A 13,899-nucleotide genomic window follows, 5' to 3' on the forward strand; every position below is an offset into this window, starting at 1 on the left:
CTCATCTCAGTTTAGAAGGGCCCTTGGTTTTCTCTCTGTGCATTTGACCAAAAAAGGGGGAGACAGGGATAATCTGCTGTGTGCCAGGCACTCAGATGGGTACTCCAATTGGACAACCTTGGAAAAAGAACCCTGGAGAGAGACCTTTGTAAACACGTCCTCCCTGTAGTGAACTCCCAGCTCCAACCGCTTGCTACAGGGGAATCTTCAGCCCTGTTAACTTCCTTTTTCTGAGTCTCAGTTTCCCCAGATGTAAACAGGGATGCGAACACCTGATCAGGAGGTTGTGAGGATCTAATGAGAGGTCTGTGAACAGGACCTGGCTCTTAGCAGCGGGTCAGCAAACAGCAGCTTTAATCCCAATGAGGAGCTCAGAGAAGGATTTCAGCCCTGGGATTCAAGGCCGGAGAGTCGGGGCATCCTCACCGCCCTGGGCAAGGGCATCTTTAGGATCAGCAAGACTGTGGCCTCAGAGGGAGATTCTTGAGGCTCCTGGAAGGAGGGGACCTATGAGAGAGCGAGCAAGGAAAGCTTGCAAAGCCGACCTTTGCGGGGAGCGGGGAGGCGGCCAGTGGGAGGGTAGGTGAGCAGCAGGAGATGGCCCCAGCCGGCCGCGGGCAGGGGAGGCGGCTGGCACCGGGGTCTTCTGCCTCCCCATCCCTGGGAAGGTCTTAAAACCCTAAAGAGGCCAGAGGGCTCCTTCCCCATCTGTAATGTGGTAACGGAGCCCGGGCCAGCGCCTCCCCAGGCTGGAGGGCGCGAGAGTCGTTAGGGACACCTGCCTCCCCCGCCCCCTCCCGGCGGGAGCCCGCGCGGACCAAGCGCACCTGGGCGCCCGCTGCGCCTGGGAACACGTGGCGCCCCAGGCCTCCAGGCGGCGGGGAGGGAAGGGGAGGGAGCGCGGCCCGCGCCGCCGGGGCTCCCTCCCCGCGTCCGAGGGTGCAGTCGACACACTATTAAAGCAACCGTCCCGACGGAAATGGGGTGAGGCTGGCACCAGAATAAAGAAGTCGGGGAGCCGGGAAGAAATAAACCCGCAACATAAAAGAGATTAACACAGAGAATGTTTCACAAATAATAGGGACAGGAAGGATTATTCAATTAATAATCGGGGGATCTTTAGATCGATTAGATCTTTGGGGGGGAACTGAAATTTAGATGCATATCTTGTATCCTACACCAAAATTACCCCCTGATAGAGTTATAATGGTGGTGGGGGCGTGGGGATTAAACTTCACGCGCACAAAAAGTAGCATGTATCGGTTCTCTAGACGGGGGAGGACTTTTCTAGACTTAAAAGGGATGAGGTAATTCCCATTAAGATGGAGGCGTTGGTTCATACAAAACAGAAAACCGTCAGTTAAGGAAAAAAGTGAAATTAAAAGTAGCCAATGGGGGCGCCTGGGTGGCTCAGTTGGTTAAGCGACTGCCTTCGGCTCACGTCATGATCCCAGGGTCCTGGGATCGAGCCCCGCGTCGGGCTCCTTGCTCAGTGGGAAGCCTGCTTCTCCCTCTCCCACTCGCCGTTTGTGTTCCCTCTCTCGCTGTGTCTTTCTCTGTCAAATAAATAAAATCTTTAAAAAAAAAAAAAAAAGTAGCCAATGAATTAGGAATGGCTTCGGCAAGGGCAATATACAAGGATTGGTATGGTTGCTATGTGAAAGCGCTTACAAAATTAGTAAAACACTCGGACTGCAAGAGGGCAATAATGCAATGAAGGAAACAAGGAAATGAGAAAAGAATGTGATCAGAGAAATGAGATACCATTTTTAACTGATTAAATTAGGATTTTTGTTTTATTTTTTAAGGAATGCCAAATGCTGGTGGGGATGCCTTTCATACACTGCAGAATACAAATTAGTATAACAGGGGGCGCCTGGGTGGCTCAGTCGTTGGGCGTCTGCCTTCAGCTCAGATCATGATCCCAGGATCCTGGGATCGAGCCCCACATTCAGCTCCCTGCTCGGCGGGAAGCCTGCTTCTCCCTCTCCCACTCCCCCTGCTTGTGTTCCCTCTCTCGCTGTGACTCTCTCTGTCAAATAAATAAATAAAATCTTTTTTAAAAAATTAGTATAACAGATGTATATCAGGGAGCCTTAGAAGCTCAACATCACTAATCATTAGGGAAATGCAGATTGAAGCGACAATGAGATAACACTTCACACCACCGGGATGGCCACTATTAAAAAAAAAAACAAAAACACAAATGTTGGCAAGGATGTAGAGAAATTGGAACCCCTGTACACAGTTGTAGGAATACAAAATGGTCCAGCTGCTCTGGAAAACAGTATGACAGTTCCTCAAAAAATTAAAAACAAAGTTACTATATGATCTAGCAATTCCACTTCTGGGTATATATACAAAAAGAATTGAAAGCAGAGTCTTGAAGAGATATCTGTACACCCATGTTCACAACAGCATTATTGACAATAGCTAAAACATGGAAGCAACTACTGAGAAATCACCATTGAGAGATAATGGATAAGAAGCAAAATGTGTTACAGGATGTGAGGAACAAAGGCAGAAGAGAAATTATTAAATTTCCTTACTACCTACAGCCCATTGACAAGTCCTTGAAACAGGCAGAGTGACATTCCTCTAGGGACTCAATTGCTTCCAATGTTAACACTTTGCTAAGGGCGAAAGGCAATCCTAGCCCTACCACCTACCCCCAGGATCTGGTAAGTCTACTTTAACATATAAAAGTTCCTTTAGAAATTTCCTTTATCTCTAAACCCCGCAAGATACGTGTTGGCAATCAACCCCCAAGCACATGGCCCACCGATATACATCTGAAGGATCTCATGACTAAGGTTTTATTAGATGGTAATAAATGACCCTTTCCCAACAATAGCTAGCCCCCTCAAGGTCCTGGAAACCTTGCTTCCAAAATTCCTTAGAGACTTACACTATCCCTAACTCCCTCCCAACTTGAAAATGTATAATGGGCCACTCCTCATGACCCCAGCGCGGCTCTTTCTGCCCATGGGTCCTGTCCCCGTGCTTTCATAAAATCACTTTTTTGCACCAAAGACATCTCAAGAATTCTTTCTTGGCCATCAGCTTCGAACCCTAACGTCTCTTCCTACATCAGTATATACATACAATGGAATATTATTTGACCCTAAAAAAAGGAAGGAAATTCTGACACTTGCCACAACATGGTTGATGACATTATGCTATGTGAAACAAGCCAGGCACAAAAAGACAAATTCTCTATGATTCCACTTTACCGAGGTAGTCAAATTCACAGAGGCAGAAAACAGAATGGTGGTTGCCACGGGCTTGCAGGGAGAGAGAATGGAGAGTTAATATCTAATGGGGCCAGAGTTTCAGTTTTGCAAGATGAAAATAATTCTAAAGATGGATGGTGGTGGGGGCGCCTGGGTGGCTCAGTCGTTAAGCGTCTGCCTTCGGCTCAGGTCATGATCCCAGGTCCTGGGATCAAGCCCCATGTCAGTCTCCCTGCTCGGCAGGAAGCCTGCTTCTCCCTCTCCCACCCCCCCTGCTTGTATTCCCTCTCTTGCTGTGTCTCTCTCTGTCCAATAAATAAAATCTTTAAAAAAAAAAGAAGATGGATGGTGGTGATGTTCTCACAACAATGTGAAAGTAGTTACTACCACTAAACTGTACACTTAAAAATGGTTAGAATGGTAAATTTCCTGTTGTGTGTACTTTACCACAACTGGAAAAAAATGTTTTAAGTTAAGCGAAAAACAAACCAATAAAAATCACAGAGGACTTCAAGGCAATATTTTTTAAGGAAATAAGGATGAGGGGCGCCAGGGTGGCTCAGTCGTTAGGCGTCTGCCTTCGGCTCAGGTCATGATCCCAGGGTCCTGGGATTGAGCACCGCATTGGGCTCCCTGCTCAGTGGGGAGCCTGCTTCTCCCTCTCCCACTTCCCCCTGCTTGCGTTCCCTCTCTCGCTGTGTCTCTCTCTGTCAAATAAATAAAATCTTTAAAAAAAAAAAAAGTTTAAAAGCTGCTCTATAATATTCACTAATACACATAAACCAAACATTAATTCATTTAGCCCTTCCCCGTCATTGAACAATTACATTGTTTCTCTTGCTTTTTTAATACAATATTTCAAAGAACATTTTTGTGCACAGATCTTTGTCTTATCATTTCATTAGGGTACATACCTAGATGCGAAGTTGCAGAGTCAAAAATGATGGCTATAGCTACAATTTAGTTTTAGAGTCACTGAAAATGGCATATATAAAGAGTTGGGTTTTTTTTTAAGATTTCATTTTAAGGGGCGCCTGAGTGGTTCAGTCGTTAAGCGTCTGCCTTCGGCTCAGATCATGCTCCCGGGGTCCTGGGATCGAGCCCCACATTGGGCTCCCTGCTCAGCGGGAAGCCTGCTTCTCCCTCTGCCCGCTCTGCTTGCAGCTTTCCCTGCTTGTGCTCTCTCTCTGACAAATAAATAAATAAAATCTTTAAAAAGAAAGAAAGAAATTCTGTTTTTAAACGTGTGGGTGCGGGGTGTTGTAACAACGGGGAAATAAGTGTGCTGGGCTTTTCGGCTATCGTAAGGCCAGCCATCAGGAGATAGTTCCAGCCCTGACTGCCTCTGCCAGCTGTGTGGCCTTGAGCAGGTCACTCAATCTCTCTGAGCCTCAGTTGCCTCACCCGTGACATGGGGCCTACAGCAGGTGTGTGGCCGGGAGGACGGGCTGAATGTACGGCTTCCCGTCGGGCCTGGTGCTCTGTAGCCTGTAGATGGTAGAGCCAGCGACTGGGTGAAGGCTCGGCCGACTGGGCAAGGCAGTAGGGTGTGGGAGTGGCACCCTGAGTCCCCCGGCCCCTGGCAGGACTGGGTTTGAGGGCCAGGGTAGAGGCGGGAGGGGCTCCTCAGCGGGGGAACGGCTCTGGCTCCGTGGTGGAGCAGCTGAGCTGCAGCTGGGCCTGTGGCCTGGGAGGCAGTTTTGCGGGCGCCTCCTCCCGCAGCCCACACCTCAGGTCTGCAGCTGGGTCCTGCCTCCTCTCAGGAGGGCCATGGCCGGGACTTGGCTGCTCCTTCTCCTGGCCCTCGGGTGTCCGGCCCTGCCCACAGGTGAGCCCCCTCCCTGCCTCCCTCTCTGTGCCCCATTAGTTGGCCCAAGCCCACTCCCTAGCTCTGGTCCTCTCTGGGTAGGGGTGGGATGCAGGGAAGGCAGGAGAGAGCTCTTTGGGGTTCCTGGGGAGGGTCTCACCAAAAGCCCACCCTTTCCTTCCCTATCGTATCTGCCTTCCAGCTCCCTCACTCTGGGGCCCCGAGTCCCGCTCCCTGGAGTCTGCAGTGTTGGTAGGTAGGGCAGTCACCTCTTGGAGGTACAGAGAACTAAGAGCAAGCCGATAGATGTCCAGGGAAGGTGGAGATGGGGTAGCCCGAGCGGGGACACCGGCAGCATTGTGAGGTCCTCTCTTGTCCTTCCTGTCCCGGCCTCCTGCCCTCAGATTGCCCTATTCCAATAGGGCTCAGAATGCCTCATGTTCACCCCTTGCTCCCCTTCAGGGGAGGCTGCAAGGTCCCTGTGATTTCCCAAGGGTGTTACCCTCAGTCCTTCAAGGATCAAGGATGGAGTCACAGGACTTGTATTTAGAGGAGGGAATTCCAGCTCCATCTAGAAGCATGTGCATGTTTGCATGTATGTGGTGGGGGAAGGTCATCTTTTTGATCTAAAACTGGCCCCCAGTATTGTCACAAGCTCTCCCTTGCTAGGGAGACAAACCACATCCATGTGGGGCAGGGAGAGCTCATGGCAAGAGGTCCGAGCTCTGAGAAGGAAGCAGCCAGGGTGAGGAGGAGCAATCCTGGGCAGCTTCATGGAGGAGGCACATGTTAAACTCAACCTGGGGAGTGTCTCTATCTGTCTCAACTGAAGAGGTTCAGGAGGTCAAGGGTCCTGGAGCTCACTCTCAGCTTTCTCTATCCCCTTCGTTTGCCCTGTCTTATTAAAATTAGTATTTTTTTTAGGGGCACCTGAGTGGCTCAGTCGGTTAAGCGTCTGCCAGAGTCCTGGGATCGAGTCCTGCATCGGGCTCCCTGCTTGGCAGGAAGGCTGCTTCTCCCTCTCACACTCCCCCTGCTTGTGTTCCCTCTCTCGTTGTCTCTCTCTCTCTGTCAAACAAATAAATAAAATCTTTAAAAAATAAAAATAAAAATAAATAAAATTAGTATTTTTTTAAAAGATTTTATTTATTTATTTGAGAGAGAGAGAAGGAGAGACAGTGAGAGTACAAGCAGAGAGGAGAGGGAGAAGCAGACTCCCCACTGAGCAGGGAGCCCGACACGGGGCTCGATCCCAGGACCCTGGGTAGTGCCGAGCAGAAGGCAGATGCTTAACCGACTGAGCCACCCAGGCGCCCCTAAAATTAGTATTGATAATAATACTTATCTACCAAGGTGTTTGACATTCATGATCTTTATTCTTTTTTTTTTTTAATTTTATTTATTTATTTGAGAGAGAGAGTGAGAGAGAGAAAGAGCACAAGAGGGGGGAGCAGGAGAGGGAGAAGCAGACTCCCCGCCGAGCAGGGAGCCCTATGCGGGACTCGATCCCAGGACTCCAGGATCATGACCTGAGCCGAAGGCAGTCGCTTAACCAACTGAGCCACCCAGGCGCCCGATCTTTATTCTTCACAACAATTTTACTGGACTGGTGTTATTAACCTCATTATATTGATGCAGCAATTAAGACTCAGTAAATTAAGCAGACAAGTCAGGAATTCGACCAGCTCAGTCTGAGACCATGTCCCAGGCTTGATGTCATCCTTCCAAGTGGGGTGGTCTATGAGAGCAGGAATCAGAGAGCCAAGTTCAAATCCTGAGTAGGCTACTTACCATCCACATGCTTCTAGATCTGTTCTTTGACCTTCAAGAAACCTTTCCTGAGCACTCCCCTCCGACCTCCCCGTAAGATCCTCTGGTGTCCTTTCCTGCACCCTGGGGTATTTCTTTTCTTTTCTTTTTTTTAAGATTTTATTTATTGGGGCGCCTGGGTGGCTCAGTCGGTTAATCAGCTGCCTTCAGCTCAAGGTCATGATCCCGGGCTCCTGGGATCAAGCCCCGCATCAGGTTCCCCGCTCGGCGGGAAGCCTGCTTCTCCCTCCCCCACTCCCCCTGCTTGTGTTCTCTCTCTGTCAAATAAATAAATAAAATATTAAAAAAAAAGATTTTATTTATTTATTTGAGAGAGAAAGAGAGCAAGAGAGTGCACAAGCTGGGGGGAGATGCAGAGGGAGAGGGAGAAGCAGACTCCTTCTGAGCAGGGAGCCTGACTGGGGCTCCATCCCAGGACCCTGAGATCATGACCTGAGCTGAAGGCAGCCACTTAACCGACTGAGCCACCTATGAGCCCCACCCTGGGGTATTTCTTTAGCCTGGCTGCATTTAACTCAAGGTGTGAATTTGTCTGTGGGATTTTTGTTTTTGTTTTTGTTTTTGAAGATTTTATTTATTTATTTGAGAGAGTGGGCGGAGGGGCAGAGGGAGAAGGAGAGAAAACCTCAAGCGGACTCCACCCGGAGCGCAGAGCTGACCCGGGCTCAATCTCATGACCCCAATGTCATGACCTGAACCAAAACCGTGTCGGACACTTAATCTAACTGTGCCACCCGGGTGCCTCTGTCTATGGGTTTTAATCTCTGAGATTTTATTTATATGAAAAAATATCCAACTATTCAAGAGTAACATTTTTGTTATTATATATTTTGTCATCTTTACTGAAAAAGAATAAGATTGTGGAAAATCAGGACTATCTTGGAAAATACAGGGCAGATGTTTGTAGTACCCATGTGATTTATTTTTATTTTTTTAAGTATGAAATAATACAGACATACACTCGAAATGGGTGAATTGTATAGTATATAAATTATATCTGAACAAAGCTCTTTAAAAAATACTTTAGGGGCGCCTGGCTGGCTCAGTCAGTACAGCATGGGACTCTTGGTCTCGGGGTTGTGAGTTGGAGCCCCACGTTGAGTGTAGAGATTACTTTTTTTTTTTTTAAGATTTTATTTACTTATTTGACAGAGAGGGAACAGAAGCAGGGGGAGTGAGAGAGGGAGAAGCAGGCTTCCTGCCAAGGGGGAGCCCAATGTAGGGCTCGGTCCCGGGACCCCGGGGTCATGACCGAGCCAAAGGCAGACGCTTAACAACTAAGCCACCCAGGAGCCCCGAGTGTAGAGATTACTTAAAAATAAAATCTTAAAGGGGCGCCTGGGTGGCTCAGTTGTTGGGCATCTGCCTTCGGCTCAGGTCAGAGTCCCAGGGTCCTGGGATTGAGCCCCACGTCGAGCTCTCTGCTCGGCGGGCCTCTCCCACTCCCCTGCTTGTGCTCTTGCTCTCGCTATCTCTCTCTCTCTGTCAAGTAAATAAATAAAATCTTTAAAAAAATGCTACAGACCTACAAAAAAGAACTGACAATGATGCAATAAACACCTATTCATGTTCCACTCAGATTAACAAATGGTTTCAATTTTGCCATATTTGAATCAGATAAAAGAAACAAAAAGTCACAGATACATTCAAAGCCCTCTTTGATTTCATTCCAGATCTTATTTCCTTCCCTTCCTCCCCAGCGGTAACCACCCTCCTGAGGTGGGCACAACAAGGTAGTGTAAGAATTTGTTTATGCATCTGCTATCTTTCCCATGGGACTGAGTTCCCTGAGGGCAGGGGCAGTCTGAGTCAGTGTTTTACCCCAGTTCCTGGCACAGATAGGTTCAGACAGGATAGATGGGTGAGGGACGGATGGATGCCTGGAAGCATGGGCAGACACACAGATGGAAAGTAGAAAGAATAGATGTCAGAAAGACGGTTGCTGGGGAAAAGATGGAGGAATAGATGGGCAAATGCAAAGAGAGAGGATGGATGAGTGGGTGGAAGGAGAGACAGATGGACAGTGGAAGCAAACCCAGATGGAAGGACAGAAGCCTATTACGAGACGCTGGCAGGGGCAGATCTAGCCCCTACAGGTGCGTGCTCTCTTACAGGTGGGGGCGGCACACCCTTCCCCTCTCTGGCCCCACCAATCACGCTGCTGGTGGATGGGAAGCAGCAGACGCTGGTGGTCTGCCTGGTCCTCGATGTCGCACCCCCTGGCCTTGAGAGCCCCATCTGGTTCTCAGCGGGCAATGGCAGCTCACTGGACGCCTTCACCTACGGCCCTTCCCCAGAGGCTGACGGCACCTGGACTAGCTTGGCTCAGCTCTCTCTGCCCTCTGATCAGCTGGCAGCCTGGGAAAACTTGGTCTGCCACACTGGGCCTGAGGCCGGCGACCGCAGCCAGAGCACACGGCCCCTACAGCTGTCAGGTGGGGACGGAGCCTGGGCCCCTGTGGATGCTCCCTGCCCCTCCCACACACTCTGGAAACAGCCTATGGTGGGAGACAGGGCAGGCTCCCGTGGGGGCATGGAGGGTGTCCCTGTGCCAACCATCTGAATGAGGTGATGCCTGGGCTCAGAGCAGGGTGGCCTCAGGGCCTTGAGTCCTGGATTTGCAACTCCTTCAAATATCCAGCCTTCAAATATCTCCTTCAAATCCAGGCTCTGATGCATGACTTCCTAAAGGTAATAACACCGCCGCCCTCCTATTACCTAGGGTTGATATCTAGATTTATGTACCTAAGGTTAATATCTATATCATCCTATCCATGGTAGGATGAACCAAATGACAATCAAATAACAAAATGCTATCATCTACTTATTGTTCACACTGTGCCGGGCATTGTTCGAGACACCTTACGTTCATGAAGGAGGTCATATTATTTTCCCAAATTTACAGGCACAGAGATGTTTAGGGGACACGTCCAAAGCCAGCTATTTTTATTACTAGATGACTTACTTCCTGTTTTTGGATTATGGTAGCTTTGGTATCTTCCAAATGGGAATGTTTGTTGAATAAATGCCCTGTCTTTCAAAGAAGGCTGCTAAGAAAATCCAAGTCCTCGTCTAAAAGTGCCGAGAGACCTCAGCCTCCCCCGGGGGCACAGAATAGTGGACAGTGGGGACTGAGAAAGATCTGAGTCCCTGAGAGGAATCGTAGCAAATGGGCTCATGTTTCCTGCTGCTGGTTTGTCTGTCCATTTATGCAACTTGCCATGCACAGCTGCCCTGTGCCAGGCCTGGGGCGCAGAGCTTGGGTGGAGCGCAGAGCCCATCCTGAAAGACTCATTCCCTTCTCCTTGGCTGCAGGAGAGGCTTCCTCAGCCAGGACCTGCCTCTGGGAGCGTCTCAGGGGTGAGTATTGGGGACCGGGATCTTGAGCCCCGTTTGGGTCTGGCCTGATGGTCCCACCGGCGTGTGTTTGTTGGGGTTGGGGGCCTTGGTGGGTGTTCCCTGAAGAGGCTGCCTTGCTGGGTTGGGGCACTGACAAGCCTGGCCTTCAGTCTACCCATGGATAAATGAGAGTGGATCCTCTGACCCCAGACTAATTCCTGGACACTAGTTGAAAAGTGTAGGTGACAGCTAACAGAAGGTTCCATGAAGCTCTCCTTGGGCAGTCCAGATGGGTGGTGTCAATGTCAGAGCCTTGGGAGACTGTCTGGGTGGTGGACAGTCCCACCACCCACCGGACAGAGAGAGTCCTAGTCGGGTTCTACTTCCTCACCACGCAGAGAATATGGGGCTGGTTACTCTCTGCGCCAGATGCTACTTTCTGCTTGGCCTGCACCCCCCTGGTTTGGGGGGAATAAAATAAAATGAAGGCTAGGAAGGTATGTGTTATTACTATCAGGTAGAGCTGAAGTTAGACACCAGGGAGGACTTCCCTCGGTTCCGGGGCACGGCGGGGAGGAGGACCTGCGCGGGCGGAGGACAAGGCCCCTACCCCCCGGAGAACCTTCTCGAGCGGGAGGGGTTGAAGCCGGCCTCCACGCCCCTGACGGCTCGTCTTCCTCTCGCAGGGATGCGGGGCCAGGCGCTGCGGCTGGGGGCGTTGCGGCTGCTGCTCTTCAAGCTGCTGCTGTTGGACGTGCTCCTGACCTGCAGCCGGCTCCGCGCCGCGCCATGCGCGCGGGGGGACTCCGGGCTCCCGCGCCCCGCACGGGCCCGCAGCCCCACCGCCGGCTCCCGCAGCCCCCGCCGCCCGGCTTGGCGGCCGAGCCGGGGGGGCCGCGGGCCAGGAGCCCCGGAGCCCAGTCTGGGAGGAGGGGACGCTCTCTACCCACCGAGCTTGGGCCTGGTGCTCATGAGCCCCCCCGTATTCCTTCCTTAAGCCTTGCGGTATTTGTGTGTGACGTGCCTCCTCCCGCAGATGGAAGTTTCTGGTGCTGGGCTCTGTCTCCCGCCTCGGACTGAGGCCTTCTGAGGGAGGAGGGTGGTGTGCCACGGGTACTGGGACATTTGAGATGCAGAGAACTGAGAACAATTAAAGGAGAACTTAAATGACGCAAATGAAACACTTGAATTCATGTCTGCCCTGGGAGGAAGGAATTTGGCAGATTTTGAAAAGGCAGAAATCCTGGAGGGCTCCCTTGAGGAAGAGGTTCCTGCGGGTGAGACTCGGAACTGCAGAGTGATCCTGGAGTTTGGGGAGGACGCTGTCCTACCTCTGTCTCCCTCTCCCACAGCCAGGCATGAGAAGAGCCCGCCCTCCCCGGCTCCTCACCTTGGCCCAGCTTCTGCGAGAGGTCAGGATGAGGAGCCCTGGAAGCCAGGAAGGTGGGGTGCTGGGCCCGATGTGAAGCTTTGTACAGACTTGACAGAAATGAACGGGGGCCAGGATCCCAGGGTAACAGGATCATGTACAATGCCAAGAGTATGGATGTTAATTCCAAACTTACACCTTATTAAGCAATTAGGGGTCATTATTCATTTAACAAATATTCATTGAGCATCAACCCTGAACCAGGCACTAATGAGATTTTTTGTTTTCTTTTTTTAAAGATTTTATTTATTTATTTGACAGAGAGAGAGAGCACACAAGCAGGGGGAGCGGCAGGCAGAGGGAGAGGGAGAAGCAGGCTTCCCATGGAGCAGGGAGCCTGATGCGGGACTCGATCCCGGGACTCCGGGATCATGACCTGAGCCGAAGGCAGACGCTTAACCGACAGAGCCACCCAGGCGCCCCTCTTTTGTTTCCTAAAGAGAGCTCTTGCGCTGATAGTATGTAAGTCCCCCACAGTAGAGTGTGGCCCGTTTCTCCAGCATTGGCAGGAGATCCAGCCTTTCCAGGAGTTCCTCTCTCCAGTAATCACCCCCAGGAATCTCGGGTGCTTTCATGTGAATCCAGGTGTCCCCTGGGCAGCACAGGACAGTCTGCTGGACCAGTGGTGCTACCTTAGTCTCCTTCCCCCAAGATGGTGTTAGCGAACTATGCTCTAACATCCCACCCACTCATGGTGGCAATGCCATCTCCAGCTGCCCTGAGCCTCTGTGCCCTCTCAGCTGCTGTTCCATGAAAACCCTCCCTGTCTTCTCCACGGCCATCTCTCACTAGCCGATCAGGAGATGCTCCTGCCTCTTTTTAGATTCTTCAAGGAGGGGCATCCCACAACTCCTGGGGGTGAATCAGACCACCATCCCCACATGGCCTGCTCCTTCCACAGCACACAGACTGAGGGAAGGATAGGCTGGGTTGGGGTGCAGGCATGTCCAGCCATAAGCTCAGATTTTCTCTGGCCACTGTCTCTTCCCAGCCCTCAGCCCAGATGCTGAGTCTAGAGCTCCTGCGAAACTAATTTGTGCCTCAGTAAATGTCCTCTCAGAGGTCCTTTTAGTCATTCTGGAAGCAGAGTTTCCTTTAGCTTCACCATCCCTCCTCCTCATGTTCCAACTCCCCAATCCTGCCCTGCCCCAGGCTCAGTCCCTACTGTGGTTGGCTTCAAGTTATCTCCCAGGAGGATTCCTGGGCCTAGGTAAATCAAGGGCTTTGGCCAGGCTCTGAGTCTCCCCAAGTCTTATGAAGCCTATAGAAGATGGAGGCCCTCAGAAGGGTGTCCTGATCCTGTGCACTATAGAATTCTACATACCACAACCCCTGCATATCCAAAGTGCTTTGTCATTGGCACAATTGTTTTGAGCAAGAAGCTAAGATCAAGAAATAATAAGTCAAAAGGCTGAGCATCAGTCCTCCCGAAGTCTTCATAAAATAGCATAAATATCCAACCTCCAGGAAGGAAACATAAGGCACTGGGGAATAGGGCCTTGGGGACGAAAGTGCAGACAACTTCCCAGGAAAGCAAACTTGGGGTGTGTGTGTCCATAGGACACTGAGCTCAGGGGCAGTCTGAAGCAGCCCCAAAGACCCAGAAAGTCCTCCTCTTGATGACACAGCAGATGGGGGTCCCATTGATCATCTCCTTGTACCAGGCACCCTGTGTTGCTGGGGAGGTGGAAGGGAAATACAATCGTTCATAGCCAAATCCCTGCTTTGTGGGAGCAGAATCCAAAGAAATCAGTAATAGGGCAGAAAAGAAGGAAGGAAGGAAGGAAGGAAGGAAGGAAGGAAGGAAGGAAGGAAGGAAGAAAAAAAAAAAACCGAGGCTCAGAGAGGAGGTGATTTGTTCTGGTTCTCAGGGGCCCAATCTAGGATTACTTGGCACTAAGAAAGTTGTTTGAAGGCTGGGGACTGTTTGAGTCGCCAAGGTCTCACCCACAGCGCCTACTAGTGATTAGCAATTACAACAATAACAACAACGATAATAATAACAAAATTTAAAAACAGGTGCTCAATAAGGGTTTGCTGCATTACGACCCCAGCAGGGAAGTGACGTGCAAGGAGGCGGAGAAGGCCGAGAAGACGGCCTTCCGCACCTCTACCAGGACCCAACGAGCCCGACCTCCTCCCATTCAGGCCGAGCCGGCTGCTTCCCTGCTCCGCGTCCTGGTCCTCCAGACCCTCCCAGAGCCTCAGTTAGTGGGTGGGGGAAAATGCTGCCATAGGTCACTGAGGACACCATCCGCGCT

At 50.8% G+C, this 13,899-nt stretch overlaps 1 protein-coding gene across 1 annotated transcript; it reads left to right on the forward strand.

Annotated features, from left to right (window-relative positions):
• Positions 1–5,003: 5,003 nt before the first annotated feature.
• On the forward strand, positions 5,004–11,206 carry PTCRA (pre T cell antigen receptor alpha). The gene is made up of 5 exons (XM_081827554.1): positions 5,004–5,061; positions 8,571–8,603; positions 8,985–9,305; positions 10,186–10,230; positions 10,896–11,206. The coding sequence occupies exons 1-5, from the start codon at positions 5,004–5,006 to the stop codon at positions 11,204–11,206; spliced, it is 768 nt and encodes a 255-aa protein (XP_081683680.1).
• Positions 11,207–13,899: the final 2,693 nt, after the last annotated feature.

Source organism: Leptonychotes weddellii, chromosome 8 (genome assembly GCF_054177405.1).
Source record: "Leptonychotes weddellii isolate Sample4059 chromosome 8, ASM5417740v2, whole genome shotgun sequence".
NCBI lineage: Eukaryota > Metazoa > Chordata > Mammalia > Carnivora > Phocidae > Leptonychotes > Leptonychotes weddellii.